Source organism: Nothobranchius furzeri, chromosome 3, assembly GCF_043380555.1.
Source record: "Nothobranchius furzeri strain GRZ-AD chromosome 3, NfurGRZ-RIMD1, whole genome shotgun sequence".
Classification (NCBI taxonomy): domain Eukaryota; kingdom Metazoa; phylum Chordata; class Actinopteri; order Cyprinodontiformes; family Nothobranchiidae; genus Nothobranchius; species Nothobranchius furzeri.
The window spans coordinates 41,890,123-41,910,050 of NC_091743.1; the positions used below are offsets into that span (position 1 = coordinate 41,890,123).

Consider the following 19,928-nt stretch of genomic DNA (forward strand, 5'->3'; position numbering starts at 1 on the left):
GCACATGACTCGTGAGATCTGCCCTGCGAGGAAGTCGTACAGTTTGAGCTGAAGCTGAGTGCTACGAGTGAAAAAGTCTCACAGTGTCCGCCCGGCTTAAGACACAGAAAGGAATTTCTGAACGAATAGGCTGTTCCCAGAGTGCTGTATCAAGGCACCTCAGTGGGAAGTCTGTGGGAAGGAAAAAGTGTGGCAGAAAACGCTGCACAACGAGAAGAGGTGACCGGACCCTGAGGAAGATTGTGGAGAAGACCGATTCCAGACCTTGGGGGACCTGCAGAAGCAGTGGACTGAACATGGAGTAGAAACATCCAGAGCCACTGTGTACAGGCGTGTGCCGGAAATGGGCTACAGGTGCCGCATTCCCCAGGTCAAGCCACTTTTGAACCAGAAACAGCGGCAGAAGTGCCTGACCTGGGCTACAGAGAAGCAGCACTGGACTGTTGCTCAGTGGTCCAAAGTACTTTTTTCGGATGAAAGCAAATTTTGCATGTCATTCGGAAATCAAGGTGCCAGAGTCTGGAGGAAGACTGGGCAGAGGGAAATGCCAAAATGCCTGAAGTCCAGTGTCAAGTACCCACAGTCAGTGATGGTCTGGGGTGCCATGTCAGCTGCTGGTGTTGGCCCACTGTGTTTTATCAAGGGCAGGGTCAATGCAGCTAGCTATCAGGAGATTTTGGAGCACTTCATGCTTCCATCTGCTGAAAAGCTTTATGGAGTTGAAGATTTCATTTTTCAGCACGACCTGGCACCTGCTCACAGTGCCAAAACCACTGGTAAATGGTTTACTGACCATGGTATTACTGTGCTCAACTGGCCTGCCAACTCTCCTGACCTGAACCCCATAGAGAATCTGTGGGATATTGTGAAGAGAAAGTTGAGAGATGCCAGACCCAACACTCTGGATGAGCTTAAGGCCGCTATGGAAGCATCCTGGGCCTCCATAACACCTCAGCAGTGCCACAGGCTGATTGCCTCCATGCCACGCCGCATTGAAGCAGTCATTTCTGCAAAAGGATTCCTGACCAGGTATTGAGTGCATAACTGAACACAACTATTTGAAGGTTGACTTTTTTCGTATTAAAAACACTTTTCTCTTATTGGTCGGATGAACTATGTTAATTTTTTGAGATAGAAATTTGGGGTTTTCATGAGCTGTACGCCAAAATCATCAATATTAGAAATAATAAAAGGCTTGAACTACTTCAGTTGTGTGTGAAGAATCTAACATATATAAAAGTCTAATGTTTATCAGTACATTACAGACAATAATGAACTTTATCACAATATGCACATTTTTTTAGGACCTGTTTGTCAACAATAGAAAAAGACATCAAAAACAACCCAACCACATGCTTAGAGATTGTAATCTATCATATTTTATAGGTTGCAGAATATATTTTATCGGCTTGTTATACACACTAACGAGCCACTGATATAGACAAATGTAGTTTGAATAAGAATATGCAAATGTGTCTCATAATAAGCAGATAAATGGCGGCTATCAGCTGCTGGGTGTTCTTGCAGACTAAATGCTGTTCTGTTCCTTTCATCAATCAGAACAACAGCTAATGGACTCACAGCATCTTGTTTTGGAAGCATCATCCTAACAGACAGAAAGAATCGGGTTTATGAGATAAAGTTGTTCTGGACTTGAGGTAACTAGACACGAGGCTTAGAAACATGAGCTCAGAGTTAAACTTAATATTAGTTCATACGACAATTTCTGGTCTGGTTCAAGCTACAGAAAATGCTTTTTATCTAAATGAGTAGTATTTATTTTTCTGTATAGTTTACTTTCACCTGCATTAGTTATCATAAAAATCCTGCTGGAGGCCTTCACAACCTCATATCACCTTATTGTTTTGACAATAATCTAACCTTTTGGGTATTGCCATGGTAACTGAGATGATGGTGAATCTTTCTATTAGCAAAAAAATCAGAAATGACAATGTGTAATTTTTACTGTTAATCTCTTGAAATATAAATCAAAATGTTGTTGAAAATAAACGAAGCTCAGTTGTAGAAAAACATTGGCGAATTTGTAACATATAACAATAAGACTCGGGTCTAAAAAACATGAAAGCAGTTCTAAGTCTCTGGGCGACACCGTATTAGATGGAAAGTTTCCCTCTACATGAGTGTGTACAGACAAAATGCATTTACTGATTTGTAACAAGCGGTTGCCAAACTTTCACAAGTCATTAACGTTGTTTCATACATTTATCTCTTCACTCATTGCCAGTGATGAAAGGGAGTCTGATGTGTTTGTCATTTTGCTGGAGATTGAACAATCTGATAAAGTACTCAGTCAAAAATTTCACTTCCACGGATTTTTGGCCCCAATGACTTTCCGTTGGTAAGGTCTTACTTGAACCCCTCTTGCCAGGAAAATACACACGTGCGTAGGTTCTCTCCGGGTTCTCCGGTTTCCTCCCACAGTCCAAAAACACGACTGTTAGGTGGATTGGTCTGTCTAAATTGTCCTTAGGTGTGTGTGTGTGTGTGTGTGTGTGTGTGTGTGTGTGTGTGCATGATTGTTTGTCCTGTGTGTCTCTGCGTTTCCCTGTGATGGACTGGCACTCTGTCCAGGGTGTGCCCTGCCTGATTGCCCATCGACCACTGGAGAGGAAGCAGAGTCTGGGGACTTTGGGTTGGACTCTGCAATCTCTGGAGCTGAGGTCACTGAGGTGGTCAAAAAGCTCCTCAGTGGCAAGGCTCCAGGGGTTGGATGAGACTAACTCAGAATTCCTTAAGGCCCTGGACATTGTGGTGCTGTATTAACTGATGTGGCTCTGCAGTATCGCATGGACATCAGGAGCAGTTCCACTGGATTGGCAGACTGGGGTGATGGTCTCCCTATGAAACAGGGGGATCATAGAGTGTGTTCCAACTACAGAGGAATCACACTTCTTAGCCTGCCTGGTAAAGTTTATTCAGGGGTTCTGGAGGGTCCATCGGATTGTTGAATCTCAGATTCAGGAGGAACAATGTGGGTTTCGTCCTGGCCGTGGAACACTGGATCAGCTCGATAGCCTAGGGGGGTCCTCGAGGGTGCGTGGGAATGTGCCCAACCGGTCTACATGTGTTTTGTGGATTTGGAGAAAGCGTTTGACTGCGTCCCTCGGGGGTCCCTGTGGGGCCCTGTGGTACTCCGGGAGTATGGAGTACCAGGCCCTTTGAAACAGGCTGTTAGGTCCTTGTATTACCGGTGTCAGAGCTTGGTCTACATTGCCGGCAGAAAGTCAAGCCAGTTTCCAGTGAGAGTTGGACTCCACCAAGGCTGCTCTTTATCACAGATTTTGTTCATAACTTTTATGAACAGGATTTCTAGGTGCATCCAAGGTGTTGAGGGGATCTGTTTTGGGGGCCCAACGATCAGTTCTCTGCCTTTTGCAGATGACATAGTCTTGTTGGCTTCATCAGACAGTGATCTCCAGCTTTCGCTGAAGCGGTTCGCAGCTGAGTGTGAAGCAGCTGGGATGGGAATCAGCTCCTCTAAATCTGAGACCATGGTCTAGAATCAGAAAAGGGTAGAATGCCTTCTCCGGGTCAGGGATGAGGTCCTGCCCCAAGTGGAGGAGTTTAAGTATCTCGAGTTCTTGTTCACGAGTGAGGGAAAAATGGAGCGTGAGATCGATAGGCGGATTGGTGCCGCATCTACAGTGATGTAGGTATTGTACCAATCTAATGTGGTGAAGAGAGAGCTGAGCTGGAAGGCAAAGCTCTGGATTTATATGTTTATCTACATTCCTACCCTCACCTATGGCCATGAGCTTTGGGTAATGACCGAAAGAACGAGATCTCGGATACAAGCGGCTGAAATGAGTTTTCTCTTGAGTTTTTCTTCTGAAAAACTCTATTTTTTACTAACCTTGGATTTGATAAACTGTTTCAGACCAGATAAACTGGTCATTCAATGCGATCGATAAGATTTTTTCAACAATGAGAACGGAGCAGGGGGCTCCCACATGTCCACAGGGGAAGCACCCGGTGGGATATATGTTGGATTCCTGGAAGGACTGGAAGATCATATGCCTCTCCCAGCTGTCCATTGAGGACATCGAAGACGTGTGGATATTTGGTCTGATGATCACTGGATTTCTCCTGATTGGAGTGGGAGGATATCTGGTTTTCTGGAAATTTGGGAAGACGGGAGCGATTGGAGGGCAACCCGCACAGGCTTGAGCATCTGCCCTATAGGTTCACAATTTTACATCGCTTTGGATAAAAGCATCTCCCCAGTAAATGAACATAAAGTGGACTTTGTTACCTGGTGAAGGGTTCCAACATTGTATAATTCCATTGTAATATCACCATATTTGGAAAATGGAAAGATCTCTGTATTGCCACGCTCAACTGTTTGAGTGCATGCACGAGACATGCTTGTCACAGAATTGCATAAACATACGTGTTGATGCTTCTGTCATTTTGAAACCATCTTACCCTCTACAATACACTTGTCAGCCACTAGATGGTGCCATCAGATAAAAATATGGACAGCTACTTATGCTGTGTGGTGGGTTTGCTAATGCTAACAGTTAGTTTCTACTAGCCAAGATGTTCTCTGCTGTTTCCTGGACGCTAAAACAACAACAGCCTTCCCCATCCTGAGTCAAGATGGGCGAGTCCATGAATGTTAAGTGACAGTGTGATCTAGATCTATCAGACTTTTTAAATCCTAGAGTTTCATCATCTATTTTCATGTTCAGCCTGCATGAAACACTCAGAGTGACCCATTATAATCAGAAATATCCATTGATAAATGATTTTTCAGTGTTCCACACCTTTAAGAAAAACCTAAACACAAAAATGATGTTAAATGTTGAGAGAAAAGTAAAAAATAAAAAATAAGAAAACTATTGTGAGGAAATGGTTTAAAAGCTCTTTCTAGAAAAAAAAATGTCTAAAAGGGGGCTACTTCAAAAATAGTTCTAGCAGAAATGGAAACACCAGGTTGGTCAGATGGATGGTGTGGTTTGGAAAGGTCTGATAGTACCATCTGTCACATTCAGAACCATAATGAGCTTCATGTTAGACCGACCCAGGAGGGCTCCACTACTGACAGAAACACATAGAAATGCAGCTGGAATTCCCCCAGAATGCACGCTGACAAGCCCCAACATTTCTGAAAGAAAATCCTTCAGACTGAAGATTCTTAACTGGAGCTTTGGCAAATCCCATCAGCTCTATGTTTCCAGAAGGACATGTGAAGCTTTTATCAAAGAGAGCTGCAGACCCACTCAGAAACACAGAAAAGGCTTCTTTAATATTCATGTGATGCAGTAATGTAACCATGAATATCAAACACATACAACAAAGTCTCACTGGGGTAATGGGTGTCATGAGTTAGGTTGGCTGGTGTGGATCAATTAAACAACAATGTTTTCTTGTTCTATAAATCAATTATCTTTATTCACACAGTATAAACAACAAACAGCAACAGAGGGAACCTGCTGTGGAGCATAACAGACAGCAGAACCAGTACATCTCTAAAGGGCTGACTGAGACAGAAGCTTAGACACGGGGTCAATGGGTCAGATTTCATGGTACACGGACAGCATACACAAACCTATCGGATGCATGGATCTTGCATGTTCCTAAAGCCATTCAGTCCACTTGCAGGTTGACAGAAGAAAGACAACAAAGCACAGTCATGCTGAGCAACAATAGACTACAGTATGAAACAGAGTCGTTACATAAAAACCAAGTAAATCATCTCTTTAGAAAGGCTCTTTTCATATAAATGATTTGAAGTATACAAAACAGTATATTACACGTTTCTTGATGCGTGACTTAGAGCAAAACCCAGTAGCCTGCAGCACACTTCCCTTCAAAGTACTAAAACTACTTAAATGGATTACAAGCTACATACAGACTGTGCTGTAGTCCGAGTGGCGCAGCAGTCCCACATGGCGTCAGGAGACTATGGGAAAGGAAAAGATCAGCAGCATTGTCTTTCATTGACAACATACAACTAGAAAAACGCATCAGGCCTCTTATATTGCCAGCATCTTGTGTGTAAATCCCAGAACAGGAGTAGTAGTAAAGAATGCCCCCCCCCCCCCCCCCCCCACACACACACACAACCACATGTAGTTTCTGCCAGAGCAGCAGCGCAGAGACATCACCGCTGCTGCTTCTATGTTTCAAATGGTTCTGATATACCTATGATAAGTTAAGGCTCTTTAAGGACCTGAGGATTTTAAACATATGATGAGGCACACAGAAGGCAAAGAATAGCTCTAGACACTGGGCTGACTAAAGAAAGAGGGGCATGAGACAGCAGCATGGGTCCGGCCATCAGAGCAGCCCGCGGGGGCCAAAGTCCAGGAGAAGCAGACTCTCCACAACAGCTTAGTCCTGCTTGCTTTCAGCACTGAATTTCCTGTCTTTGCCTTATTTCAGAGAGGACTATCACCATGACATGCTAATGCTTTTAGCGTCCAGCCTGAGACACTCGCATGACAACACGTCATGCAGAAGCCCAGCAGAGACGTTTAAGCCACTTTAAATTGGGTTTCGGAGTAAAAGTTGCAATTAACTGTGAACTCAAGTTATTTAGCATTTCAAACAGCCTCTGGCTGGAGAAATATAGGTGTTGTCCAGCATGAGGAGCTAACAGCTAGTCTGAGCACAGCCAAGACTAAGTGGTTTGCTGTCATTTTAAAACATCTGCAAGCTCCTAAACTGCACAAAGTTAAAGCGGTGTTCATTTATAAATCATAACATTGTGATCAGGTTACACCACCGTTATTTCTGGTGAGATTCCTGCTGTATTCTCACTTCTGAACAGAGCTATTCACAAAGGTATCGAAATTTTACAGAAAAAGATGCTATGAATGGAATTCTTTCAACTGAAAATAAAATAAAAATAAAATTAAATAAACTTCTCAAGACTTTTTAAAGCTTTTGTTTTTGGACATTCTGTGTTTTGAAAGTATTTTTAAAATCATTTTCTGCTTCTTTCAGGCATTTTTTTAAAATTATTATTATTATTATTTTTTTTGCATAAGATCCATACTAAAAGAGCTCACTGAAACGATTGCTCCAGCCTCTTTTGGTTGCTGTGGTCATGACATCACATTCACACCTTTGGACGTTCCTGCCTTTTGCGGATGGACCACAGGCTCTTTGTGGGATTAAGGTCTAAGCAATTTCCTGGACCCGGACCCAACATGTTGATGTTTTGTTCCAGATCCACATGGTTGTGACTTTAATCCTTCTTCTCCATGATCCAAGAGCAGATGTTGTTCTTTGCCATCACCAACGTTAGGAGGAGTTCCTCTAGGAGGATGCTTGGGTAACATTCTTTATTCATGGCTGTTCTGAGGCGAAACCAATAAGCAAGTGGACTAAACAGAGACGATTACTTTTCTCCAACCCTCAGCAGTCCACTCCTGAACCTTTAGTAAAACATCCATCTATCACTGATGGTTGTCTTGAAAAAAGTGGCTTATTGGCTGCCCTTCTTGATATCCTCCTCACACCTGCCAGCGTCCACTCCTGAGCAAAATCTCAGCCCTGGTGGTGCACCTAACCTGGTCCTGGTGCTTAGAAGATGTTCATGGGTGCTCTCAAATCTTCTTAAACGCAGTGGAAATAACGATTAATTTTTGGTATGCAGTCATGTGTTATTCTCCGCACACTGGATATGGCTGCATAATGGGCTCGACACACGGGAGGCGACAAACGACCGCGATCAGCGAAATTTGTCGCTGTCGCTTTTATTACCTGTCACACGGGAGGCGATCTGCGGCAGCGGCCAGCGGCAAAGCCGTCTACGCGTTCTGTTCCATGGCGAAATCGAAACTTCCGTTGTTTTGTTTGGCTGTGTCAGGTTGGAGGGAATTAAGGTTATTTAAGCGGTTCAGAGTTTAAAAAGCGGTAGATATGATGTTTCACAAGGTGCTGCTAGAGTTATGTGAAATCTTACTTCTGATTTTACTATATAAAACATAATAATAATCAACTCCTCCTTCCTGTTTGCTCGGAGATGTACGGAGCATAATGTCCGCTCATTGGTCAGTGAATGAAACCTCCGTTGATTGGTCCTCGCCCGAGCGACAGCGATGAAAAGTTGAAAATGTTTCAACTTTCTGGGATCGTGTCGCTGGGTCGTCCGTGCACGACACGTGCACGAGTGCAAACTTTCACACGCACGTTTTTCGCGTTTCGCTTGATAGGAGGGAGACCCGCGATTATCGCTTTGTCGCGCATGTCTCATTGAAAATGAATGGAGGAGAGGCGATGTCGCCTCCCGTGTGTCGAGCCCATAATGTGTATCTAATTTATAAGAAACTCTCTCTTTGCAGTGGAGTCCAACCAGCCATTCTGTCCTCCATGTGCAACTCCTGAACAGGAAGATTTGGTTTTTACATTTACATTCTTGTTTCCTTTAGGAGTAAAGTGGGAATTTTTCATTGCTGAGGAATCCAAGCGTACTTTGACCAATGCACTGAAAGAGTTTTAGACGTGACAGTCACCTGATGTGACTCATGGAGCCTTTTATCTAAACCGTTAGCCGATTTAAGCATCCCTTGTGGTACGTGTAGCGGACCTAAGGAATTTTTGCACAGCAAGAGGGGTTTAGTGTCTGAAGTGCGGCAGGACCATAGTTCTGTTAGTATGTAAAATATAAACTTGTTATTTTGGCCGATTTTACTTAGCACTTTCTGCAAACTGGTGAAATTTAGACAGAAAATCTGAGTTTTGACGGTTTAAATCATCTTAATTTCCAGTTAAGTCATAGTAAAGAATCCCATTTAGCTGAAGCATTAGCATATCATGCTACTCCTACTCCTCTCTGCATAGGCTCAAAAAGAGCAACTTTACTGCAGTCTTACCAGCAAGCAGTTTATCTACATACCGAAGAAAATAAAGCCCTGTTGAACCAAACTGCTGTCAAACCAAATTCTTTACCTTTAGACTGCTAAACTGAACAATGGTACCTTCCATGCATTTAAATGTTCTCACCCAACTAGCCCAGGCCATCTCCAAACCCAACAGTCAAACAAAATCTAGAAAAGCTCAACATGTCATACAAAAAGATGCATATAAGACGTTTTCTTTATTTTCTCTTATGAAAGCTGCTTTGGTAACAACATAGTCACGACATCAGTCTGTCTCCTTCAGCTGGCCTGGGTGCTGAAGCACCACCTCTCAGTGACGTGCTTTTCCTTTTTAACTGCTGGCGTCGTCCTGCTCTGCCACTAAACTCTAAATATGGATCTAGTTACACCAGAGTGGGCCGTGTTTGCTTTCCAACCGGACCTCTCCTGCCACATCAGATGCAACGTCTGCCGGGAGCCGTTTGTCATAAAGATGTCCGTGCTGTGAAAGACAGCGCTATTGTGCTGAGGGCCGACAGAGTGGAGACCTTGGAAGCTGATCCCACTGCGTTGGGGCCTGTAACGGGAGGGAGAAGAACAGGGGACATTTAGCTCTGAAAACATTTGTAAAAAAAAAAAAAATGCAAGAAGAATCCACCATGAAGAGGCTGAGGCCCTGTCCACACGTAGCCGGGGATCTGCCAAAACATAGATATTTTTCTACGTTTTGGCCTGTCATCCACACGAAAACGGAGTTTTTTCACACGAAAACGGATCTTGTTTAAAACTCCAGCCAAAGTGAAGATCTGTGTTTTCTCCGTTTTGGGTGTCTGCGTGTGGACGGACAAAACCGGAGTTTTAAGGTCCCCAACGTCACTTTCCGCGACAGAAAAATGCTGACATCACGTGTGCGACCTGTGTTTACACTAGCCTGCATCATGGATGCCCTCAGAGCTGCGCTCGCTTTATCAATTGTCCAAGCGCTTTTTGCTTGTTTGTTTTTGCAAGCGGAATTACTGCTCCTTGCGGAAGACCACAGACGAAGGACGAGGTTAAGAACGGGGGAAGTACTGCCGCCTACAGGTCTGGCATGTCCTCAACAACGTATTTATCCGGGTATGTGTGGACGGAGTTTTTTTTTTTTAAACGCGGTGATGTGGATGCAAGTTTTTGGAGGGGCGGATATTCGTTTTAAAAAAAACCCGGCTACGTGTGGACTAGGCCTTAAAGTGGATTATAATGGTGTCGCCTGTGTATGTGTTTCATGATAATATATTTGTCGCAGTAAACACAATTAACCCTTTGATGCATAATGGTCACTACAGTGGACAGGTACTCAAAATTGTTAATTATTTGTTTTCGCTATCAAGCACAGCTGTTGAAGACTTTATTGCATTTGAGCCCCTCCATTTGGACTTCAGTAAGCCAAGCCAACGTATTTCATGCTCAGAATGCTCGCTGTCCACTGAGGTGGACATGTAATAAATTTTTTGTAAATTATAAAATTTTACAAAAAATATTTGTTGAAATTTGTTTCATTCACACCTAAAGACGAATGAAAAAAACTGTTAAAAAAATCATGGTTGAAGATTTCATAATTCATGCGTCAAAGGGTTAACACAAAATGTTATCATTATTATTCTTAGTGTTCACCATTCTAGGAAACAGCAGAGAACATGTTACTAGTAGAAACCAGCCGTTAGCATTAGCAACTCCACCACACAGCAGAACTCCTCCAGGCTTGTGTTATTTGTGGAGATAAAACATCAGAGCGAACAAAGTCAGTGGCAGGGTCGTATTTCTGTTAGCTAATTCGTGGCATGATGTCCCAATATCAGGAAATAAGACTCAAATCTTGTCGTCTGAAGCTCTCCTCTGATGCGGCTCACTTGTAGTTCCTGAAACAGGAGCACCAGAGCGGTTTTCCTCACAGTTCAACTTACAAGGCATTTATTCTTACGTGATCTTACGTGGTCAGTGCACACGGAAAATACAGTGAAGAAGGCACAGCAGCGCCTCTTCTTTCTCAGAAGACTGAAAAGATTTGGCATGAGCCGCCGCATCCTCAGGACCTTCTATCGCTGTGCCATTGAGAGCATCCTCACTGGATGCATCTCCGCCTGGTATGGCAACAGCACCGCTTACAACCGCAAAGCTCTCCAGAGAGTAGTGTGGTGTGCAGAAAGGATAATTGGAGGTGAGCTTCCCTCCCTCCAAGACATCTACAGGAAGCGGTGCCTGAGGAAAGCGGGGAGGATCATCAAGGACTCAAGTCACCCCAGCCATAAACTGTTCAGACTACTTCCATCAGGAAGGAGGTTCTGCAGCATCCGGTCCAGAACCAGCAGACTGAGAGAAAGCTTTTTCCATCAGGCCATCAGACTGCTGAACACTTCACAGACACCTCACCCTCACTACTGAAACTCCAACATTACACACTCCATACTGTACATTAATGCCACAGTTTTGCACATACCAACCTCTGTATATTTTATATCTCTTATCTTATTGTTTACTTTATTCCTTTGTAAAATATGTATATACACACTATACACACAAACACGCACACATGTAGAATAAATAAATAAAATAAAATACTAGCACACACATTTAGTAATGTAATTACGTAGTAATAACCTTACATACTATACATATTATTACTTAGATTAGCCATTTTTATATTTTGCTTGTTTTTACGTTACTGTATTTTTGCACAACTCTGTTGCTGTGAAGCTCGCACACAAGAATTTCACTCGCATGTACTGTACCAGTGTACCTGCACATGTGACGTGACAATAAAAGTGATTTGATTTGATTCCTAGTGGAGAACACTGCATATGCATCATTCAAACAAGTAAACCACACCTTTAAAATACCAAATAGTTTACTTTATAAACTGTAGTTCTGTAGTGTCACATGGAGGATGCTTGCTAAACAAAGTTTTCTTTGCTGTGGTAGATATTATTTTACTCTCTACTAACGACAGCTGACCTGTTCAGCGTACCGCATCAGCAGGTGATCGGGTTATCCAGCTCGGCTCAGTCTCTCCACTCACCTGGTATCTTTGGGATGGTGATCTGCCTGCTGCTGCTGCCATCCCCTCCCTCTCCAAAAGGTTTTATCTGTATGATGTAATCCTCGTCAACGGGCAGAGCGAGCTCCACAGAGGTGGTGTTGGTTTCCATGACACTGGGCCGGCTGTGCCGATTCTTCTTATAGAGCACCTGTGGATGGAGTGAAGTCAGCTGTCGGGCGCACCATCGCAACAGGCACAATTTTCACCTGAAAAGAAGCGACTGAGGGCTCACTTTGTAACCAGTGACTTCGGACTCATTCTCCAGGGCCTTGACCCGCTCCCAGTTCAGAATAATCTTGGAGTTTGACGCATTCCACATGACTTTAATGGGCGGCTGGCTGGGAGCTGTGAGGAGGAACATCACTGCACTCAGACAAAACGCTGAGCGGCAGCCTAAGAACACCGGGAGCTTTATGTCTGCACGATACTTACGTGGTTTCTTGGTGGTCACATTTACGGTGGCGCTGGGCGGCCCGGTTCCAGCGGTGTTATACGCCCTCACTGAGACGTAATATGTGGTGCTGCCTCTCATCCCACGGATAACCGTAGACGTTTGATTTCCAACGGTCCTCTGCACGCTGGCCATGTCCTCTCTTTCACTTCTACTCCAGTACCTCAACTGGAAAGCAACAAGGCAGAACCGCAGACGTGAGCGCAGAAAGTGCGACGGACACCTTAAAAGCTTTCTGCTGCACCCCGTCAGCGGAGTGCAAACTCAAAACGGGGACATGTGAACTCAACTGGATGGAAGACGTGAACTGGTCTGAAAACAAGCTGCAGCAGCAGCATCTCACACCATGCGCCTCCAGAGATGTGTGTGCTGGGGTTTGAGTTAAGCGCTTAAGAGTGCACAAACAGTAAAAAGGCTGAAAATGCCCTCAGATCTAAGGATGGTTTTTTGTGTTCAATTAGCTGCAAACACCACCGATATTTTCTGTTGTCCTGCTCCAAAACACAACATCTAAACTAAAGCTGACTTTTTTTATTTAATTAGTGAGCAGAATTAAAATGACAGGAAGTAAGTGAAGCACTAAGCAGCTGTCTAAAGCAGCCTCTCTGTCTGGATTAGAGGCTAAACGCTCTACTCCTCAGAGTGTTGCATCAGTACGCTAATCAGGGCGGTTACACTACTTAGGTAGGCAACAAGAGAAACACAGCTAAACCCACAGGCCTGGGACCGGCCTGGACCATTATGCATGCAGCAAGCTATTATCTCGTACGCCCCAGGTGCACAAGTCTAAAACGCTCATCAATAATAGACGAGAACAGGATTCAGCAGCATTAGCTGCCATATGCACTCACACACCAACAAGGGGCTCACCTCGTAGCCTAGAACTCTCCTCCTGCTGGCGTTCCAGGGCAGAGCTTTCCACCAAACCTCAGCCTCAGACGCTGAGAGGCTCTTGGCTCGGACCCTGGTGGGCGCTCGGCTCGGCTCTGGAGTTATTGGAGAAAGGAGTTAGCTTTGATGCCTCAGAGAGGGAACATCAGAGATGTTCCAAAGACACTCCCTCCATCAGAACAACTAAAGAAGGGAAGTAAGGTCAAGCTGAGGCCGGTTCTGTCAGGCTCAGCTGAAGTCCTGGAGCACGCTCATTTTTCTGCTTCTATAGCTGAACTAAAACATCTACACAGGGGAGACAACACCATATGTTGTGATACAAAGGCCAGACAATATTAGCAATTTCTAAGACATAATAAAATATTCAGCGTCATGGCAAAATCTTGTTCTTCTCTTTGTGTCCCTCCAGGGCCTCCGTACAGACCTAATGTTTTCACAAGTTTCTCTTAAATCTGGAAGCTGTTCATTAATAAAATCTAAACATAAAATCTACATTTCGCCATGTTTTAACGCGTGGAAAATCAATAGAATTTATTAATACAAATTCCTCAAAAGAAAAGATCCAAAATGACTTATTGTTAAAATGATCTTGACTGTTGAATCAATTAAAGATTTATTAACCCGTGACCTGTTGATGGTGAGCTAAGACGGGCGGACACTGTGTGACTTCTTCACTCGTAGCGTTCAGCTTCAGCTCAAACTGTACGACTTCCTCAGAGCAAATCTCACGAGTCGTTCTCTCACTGTACGACCCCGTTCTCGGACGCGACCTGACTGCTCACATAAGTACGTCTGGTAGCAACACGTTGGGCCAAAACATATGCTAAAAATAGCAGTTTTTACACAACACACGGGACTTTTTTTGTGTTGTTATCGATGTCTGTTGTCCTAGAGGGCTGTAGGAGGACACACAGGCAGTTGGAGGAGGAAGAAGAAAGAAAGAAAGTAAATCAATGTTATGTGATCAGTTTAATTTGACATAAACAGGCTTTCTTGACAATCCTTGTCAATGTGTGCGTAAAAAAGTGTAGAAATAAAAAACAAAAGACGTGGATTAATAAAGAAATAGCTGGTGAGCCGTGTTGACGTATGTTTGCACGAGCGCCGTGAGCAATCCTGGTACTTTTTGGGTTGCAGTCGCTCGCAGCGCTGCTTCAACAGCGCGATACTCTCACAAAGGACAAAATAGCAAAATATCAAACACACCAGAAATCCGTGCGAGTTCACGATTGCTGATCGATAGCTGGTCACATGGTGCTAATTGCCTCTCGTAACCCCCTGTATACTACACGACGCTCAGCGCAAAACTCGCCCCGATCTCGTGGATTCTTATACGACGAGAAAATCGGCTCAAAAAGTGAAAAGGTCGCACAGTGTACGCACAGCTTTAGTCACAGAAAGCCACATAAACATCTAACCCCAACATGCGTTCATGTGTTAAATCACCACAACACAAGAAAAAGAAAAACTAAATTTGTAATTCGACATTGGCAGGCAGAAAGCACCAAAACTGAAACCAGTAAACAGGAGCGGCCCAGAAGTTATTTCTTGTAATCTAAGAAGCTGCGACACCTTTTTGGTTCCCTCTAATAACGGATATGAAGGCTAGAGGCTAAAGTTGAGCTAACGATGCTAACGGTGAATTAGAAGCAAATAGTCAGCATTAGGAATATCTCAAGCTGCTTTATTTATCAGGAACAACTCGATATTACTGTGCACTGCATTTATCTACTTATGAACTTACTGTTCTCATTCAGGACCCCACTGTGGGTCACCAAGAGCTACACAGAGGGTGTAGAAATAAAATAAAACTCCAAGTCAACTACTGAAGCTTTATTTTGGCATAACTGTTACAAAAACTCAAAAATGATCACAAATGGATAAAAGGATGAGAAGACGTGCTTCTGTGAATTATTTAGCTTTTGGAAGCATGTTTGTGTCAAATCAACTGGGATTGCGTGTCTCTACTACTGCTATGAGACTCGTGCTGAAATGTTTAGGAGCCACTGATCTTCTGCTGGCAACAGCCATGAAACTCACAGATGGGAGGACCACTGAGATCGGAGTCATCTGCTGTGACACATGGACTGCAACACCAACATTTGACCACAGGATGTCATTCTTACTTCATGCAGCTTCAAAAGCTGAATTTTTATTGTGTTTCATAACCTTTAAAAACTACTAAAAAACATGTTTATTTTTTTTAATCAATCACAGAAGCTTAAGAGAACACCTTAAAGCCTTTATTAAACTGGTGGGATTATAAGATTAGGTCAAACACACCTTCCTCAGCAGAGTAGATGGTGGTGACAGGTCCAAATGGTCCCTCCCCCTCGTTGTTGTAAACTCCGACCTTCACGTGGAAAGGCGAGAATGGCTGGATGCTCTCGTTTTTAAAGACGTATTTGGATGCTTCAGGGGACGGGACGGCTGCCTGCATCCAGCCGGTGGTGCCGTGGGGTCGGAAGGCCACCACGTAGCCGAACCCTGGTCCGTTCTGTAACTCCTCAGGAACAGGCTGCAGGGAAACAAAAGTTTGACCCACACTCATTCAGCTGTTTGTAAACGGTGGGAGAGACGAAGGTTTTCACGCCTTCAGTCGACTGAACCTGCTGAACACGCGAGTGCTTTTACAGCTCACATCCATTACACAGTACAGAGCACTCCACGTGATAACGTAAAGTCAGCTCTGATAACAGGCTCCAGACATTTATAGCAGCAGACCTGGTTCTGGTGGATAAACCGGCCCTCTTTACTCCTGTCTACTGAACGATGCATGCTCTAAAAAAGCCCACTTCATTTCTTTTTCAGCTTGGCAGGAGGAGCTGCTGTGTGGGAAGTGAATGCATAGTGATGCAGGTTGGATATTCATGCTCCTGTCAGTTCTCTGGAGGCTCTGACCTGTTGGAGTGAAGATGCTGGGCTTTTACATTTGGGTTTAACGCAAATGATGAAAATCAATTTTCATAAACAGGCGGGATTTACCTGAATAACACACGACTGAATCTGTGGTGGTGGACTCTCCTGGTTTGGATGTGAAACATGTAATTACGTCACTTGTCTCCAGAACATTGATGTATTGGATTAAACGTGTTTGTCATTCGCCGGTACACTTCTCCATGGACCACAGCTGTTTAAAACCCTGTGTGTTCTAAAAGTATAAATCAATAAAATCCAAAACAATTACTAACTATTCTGTTCTAAGTTGTTGTTTCTAGAGTTGTAACCTGTGTGTGTGTGTGTGTGTGTGTGTGTGTGTGTGTGTGTGTGTGTGTGTGCGTGCGCGCCTTGTGGCACAAGGCGTGTGTCTAATGCAGCACCACTGATGCTGGCTAGCTCCGCCGGGTGAAAAGAGGAGCCGAGTGTCCAAGACTTCCCATGCTAGTACGTAGCCTCTCCACCGCCTAGACTTCTCGTGGCCACACACGATAACTGGGTACTTTCTAGTCCCAGACTAAAACGCAAGGGAGCAGCAGTGGGCCCTGGAGACAATGGCACGTGTCATCCACTGCCTCAGCTATAAGGAAATAGCCCCACTGCCTTGAGGCAAGGCTAAGGAGGCACACCCCCTCCAGAAAAGCAAGGTGCTGGAGGTGCACTAAGGCGGGCCTAAATAAAGCTAGAACCCGGAGCCTCCTGCAGCTATGATGAGGGGCTGGTCGTCCTGGGCCTACCCATGCCACCAGGTTAGCCTCGTCATGGCGAAAATAGTGCAAGTCTTGATAGCGCGCCTTCCAAGGCACTTTAAAAATCTCTTTGCACAGATATCCACTTCTGGCCATTAATACTACTTGGTTCTACATTCAGTTGAAGTCTGATGGCGATGAGGTTTCTGGAAGCTCTTAGTTGGAGCCTTCCAGGTCAGCGGCACATGGTATTTGGTCGCAGATTCTGGGATTGAGTGGCAGATGTCCTCAGTAGACCTTGTGCGACTGAGCTGCCCTATTTAGGGTTCCCACTGCTCACCTCAACTTGAGGAAGGGTCTAGAAAACGTGGCCTAAAAAAAGTCACTGAATTCAAAACTGGACAGGTTAGTGCACCTATCGGATCATTCCATTACCGCAGTCAAAATAAAAATAGAAATAAGAGAAGAAGAATGTGTGTGAGTCATTACAGTTGAGCTGCACCGTAGGAAGAGGTCTAACATCTTTAATGTTTGGTCTGAACATCATTTTCAACACAATCCACCAATTATTTAGTCCTGCAGCTCAGAGGGAGGAAGAGACGTCTAGAAAATGATGTTTTTCTACGAAGTTTTACAATCAGAATAATAATTTCGCTGCAAGGTGGGCAGAGAATGGTACCAGTGTACCTGTCAGCGTAGCTATAGTTCACCACCAGTGTGTGAATGTGTGTGTGGAGAGATGACTGACTGGTTGTGATGTAAAGTGCCTTGGGGGGTTGTAAAATCTAGAGGGTGCTAAATCAACACAAGCCATTAACCAATTATTAGTGTGTTTTAACTTCAGTCAGGTCCAACGAAGCACCTTCTAGTGTTTATTATTACCAAGCAGCGTCTATCAGGTGTGACCAAAGTGCGGCCCAGGGGCCATTTGCGGCCCTCAGAGGGACTTAGTGTGGCCCTGACTTGCACTTCCAGAACAATTGAATGGTGTCTCTCCAACGGGCTGTTGATGTAGATCAAAATTTAGTAAAAATATATATATATTCAGACTTTTACTATTATATCAATTTAAAGCCTTTTTGAAAAGTACAAACAAAATAAAGTCACCCTAAAATGTTTTAGCATTATTTTTATTTTAAGGAGGCCCCCAGATCTTATTTATATATGAAGTCACACAGCAACCAATCAGCAGCTAAATGTTAACGAATTATTAGCAAACAATAAGTTCCTCTCAACAAACTATAGCTGCATGCATCTGTTAAACCATCAGACCCATTCAACTAAAGGGAGCCTTTTCTTTAGCGAAAGACCATCAGAGCCTATAACCCAATGTTACACTCATCTTCGCTGTGCTCTTGTGGATAAGATGGGAAATCCTTTAAACTGGAGTTGACTCTGTTTACTGGAAGCCTTTAAAGCCTTTTTTTCTGTTAGCGTTCTAAACACAAGCCTTCGCTCGTGAGTCAAAGCCAAACGCATCAAGGATTTTTTTTACAGTCATTTCGCTTTAATTGAACTTTTGCGTATTTAAACTTCAGCACTGATTGTGTGAAACGGTTCACAGCAGGGCGATTTTCAGCAACTTGAATAAATCTGAGCTTCTGAGGCCTGGCTGATATGCTGAGGCTTTGTAGAAACAGTAAGAGCAAAGAAAAGCAATCTGGAAATAAACAAAATGTTTAGACTTTGAAGGAACCGTTGCGTTTAATTATCTTATTGAAACCTCAAAAGCATTTTTCCCTCCCCGGGGTGACAGCAGCAGTTATTGCCTCTGTGTTCTTAAAAATGAAATGCCATATATTAAGGCGTTCACTTGTTATTAATGAAACAGAGGCCCGGATTCAGAGAGAGTAATGACGTCTGGTTGCCTCCTCCGTGGGTGAGGGGGTCTGCAGCGAGCCGGCTTACCTCCCATGTGATGACTAATTCGGAGCGACTGCCTCCACCTCCGCTCACGTTAGCAGGAGTGACCTTCGGAGCTGCAGGAAGAAAACACATCGACTCAGAAAAACCTCTAAATGAACACGTCGCCGTTTCCTCTGCAGCTTTATCGCTTCCATTACTCTGTTTAACCCTCTGCTTCTGTTGTTGGGAAACAGCCTGACGTGCTAGGAGATGGTTGGCAGAGTTCAAGATGCTGTTTGCAAATGAAACATTCAAGATTGTTTTATCAGGTCAGGCCAGAACTAACTGCAAATGTAATTTCCAGCACATGTCACGTCTTTTCAAGGTCATTTTTAAAATTTTACAGCACCTTAGTTGTAAAAATGTGAATAATTTAGATTTAAAGGCAGACTTTAATTTATTGTATATTTTTTGAACAAACGCATATTTGGGCCTGTGTCCTTTATGATGGTTTTTATTTTGGAAACAATTTTCTACTTTTACTTGTTATTCAGATTGCTGAAGGCCTTTGTGCACTTACCTAAATCATATTATTTCCATTGTCCACGTGTATGTGCTGCCTTAAAGCTGCTACCTGGAGTTTCCCCCTTTCAGGAATTACGTATGACTTTTCAGAAATCCATAAAGGTGATTGTTTTATCTTGTACATATAATATATATAATGAAGGAAATACATCTTTTTGATATATATATATATATATATATATATATATATATATATATATATATATATATATATATATATATATATATATTCACTAAGCCCGCCCTCTGTCCCGTAGAGCTCCATGCAAAACGAACTGAGCGCCGGTCAGCACCAACCAATAACGTTAGACTAGGTCAATCACAGAGTGTGCTTGAGCGTTTAAGGACGTACCTCGATTGATGCAGATTGGCAGCCTTACTCATGGACGAGTGAATGTTTAAAATATAAATATATAAAAACACAAAATTACAAGAGCATAATAATTGTAAAACAACAGTTTTAGATCTGTTTTGTCAGCTACAAGAGCGCATTAATGAACGAGAGGCGATGCTCTCGGCGGTAAATACGAAAGGGAAACTAACGTTTTGTGTGATGTGCTAGTCAGCCACTAGATGGCGCCATCAGATGAAATAAATAATCCAGACAGCTACTTTAAAGAGTT

At 43.5% G+C, this 19,928-nt stretch overlaps 1 protein-coding gene across 2 annotated transcripts in view; it reads right to left on the bottom strand.

Moving 5' to 3' along the window:
• Positions 1 to 9,103: 9,103 nt before the first annotated feature.
• The window catches only part of cntn4 (contactin 4), a 322,925-nt gene continuing 312,100 nt past the window's right edge, over positions 9,104 to 19,928 (bottom strand). For both annotated transcript variants that reach the window (XM_054748366.2, XM_054748364.2), the window contains exons 17-23: positions 18,784 to 18,854; positions 15,533 to 15,767; positions 13,229 to 13,344; positions 12,340 to 12,526; positions 12,140 to 12,252; positions 11,887 to 12,055; positions 9,104 to 9,408 (exon numbers count right to left, since the gene is read on the bottom strand). In XM_054748366.2, the coding sequence (XP_054604341.2) occupies positions 9,317 to 9,408; positions 11,887 to 12,055; positions 12,140 to 12,252; positions 12,340 to 12,526; positions 13,229 to 13,344; positions 15,533 to 15,767; positions 18,784 to 18,854 (983 nt within the window). In that variant the 3' untranslated portion in view covers positions 9,104 to 9,316. The remainder of the gene's footprint in view (positions 9,409 to 11,886; positions 12,056 to 12,139; positions 12,253 to 12,339; positions 12,527 to 13,228; positions 13,345 to 15,532; positions 15,768 to 18,783; positions 18,855 to 19,928) is intronic.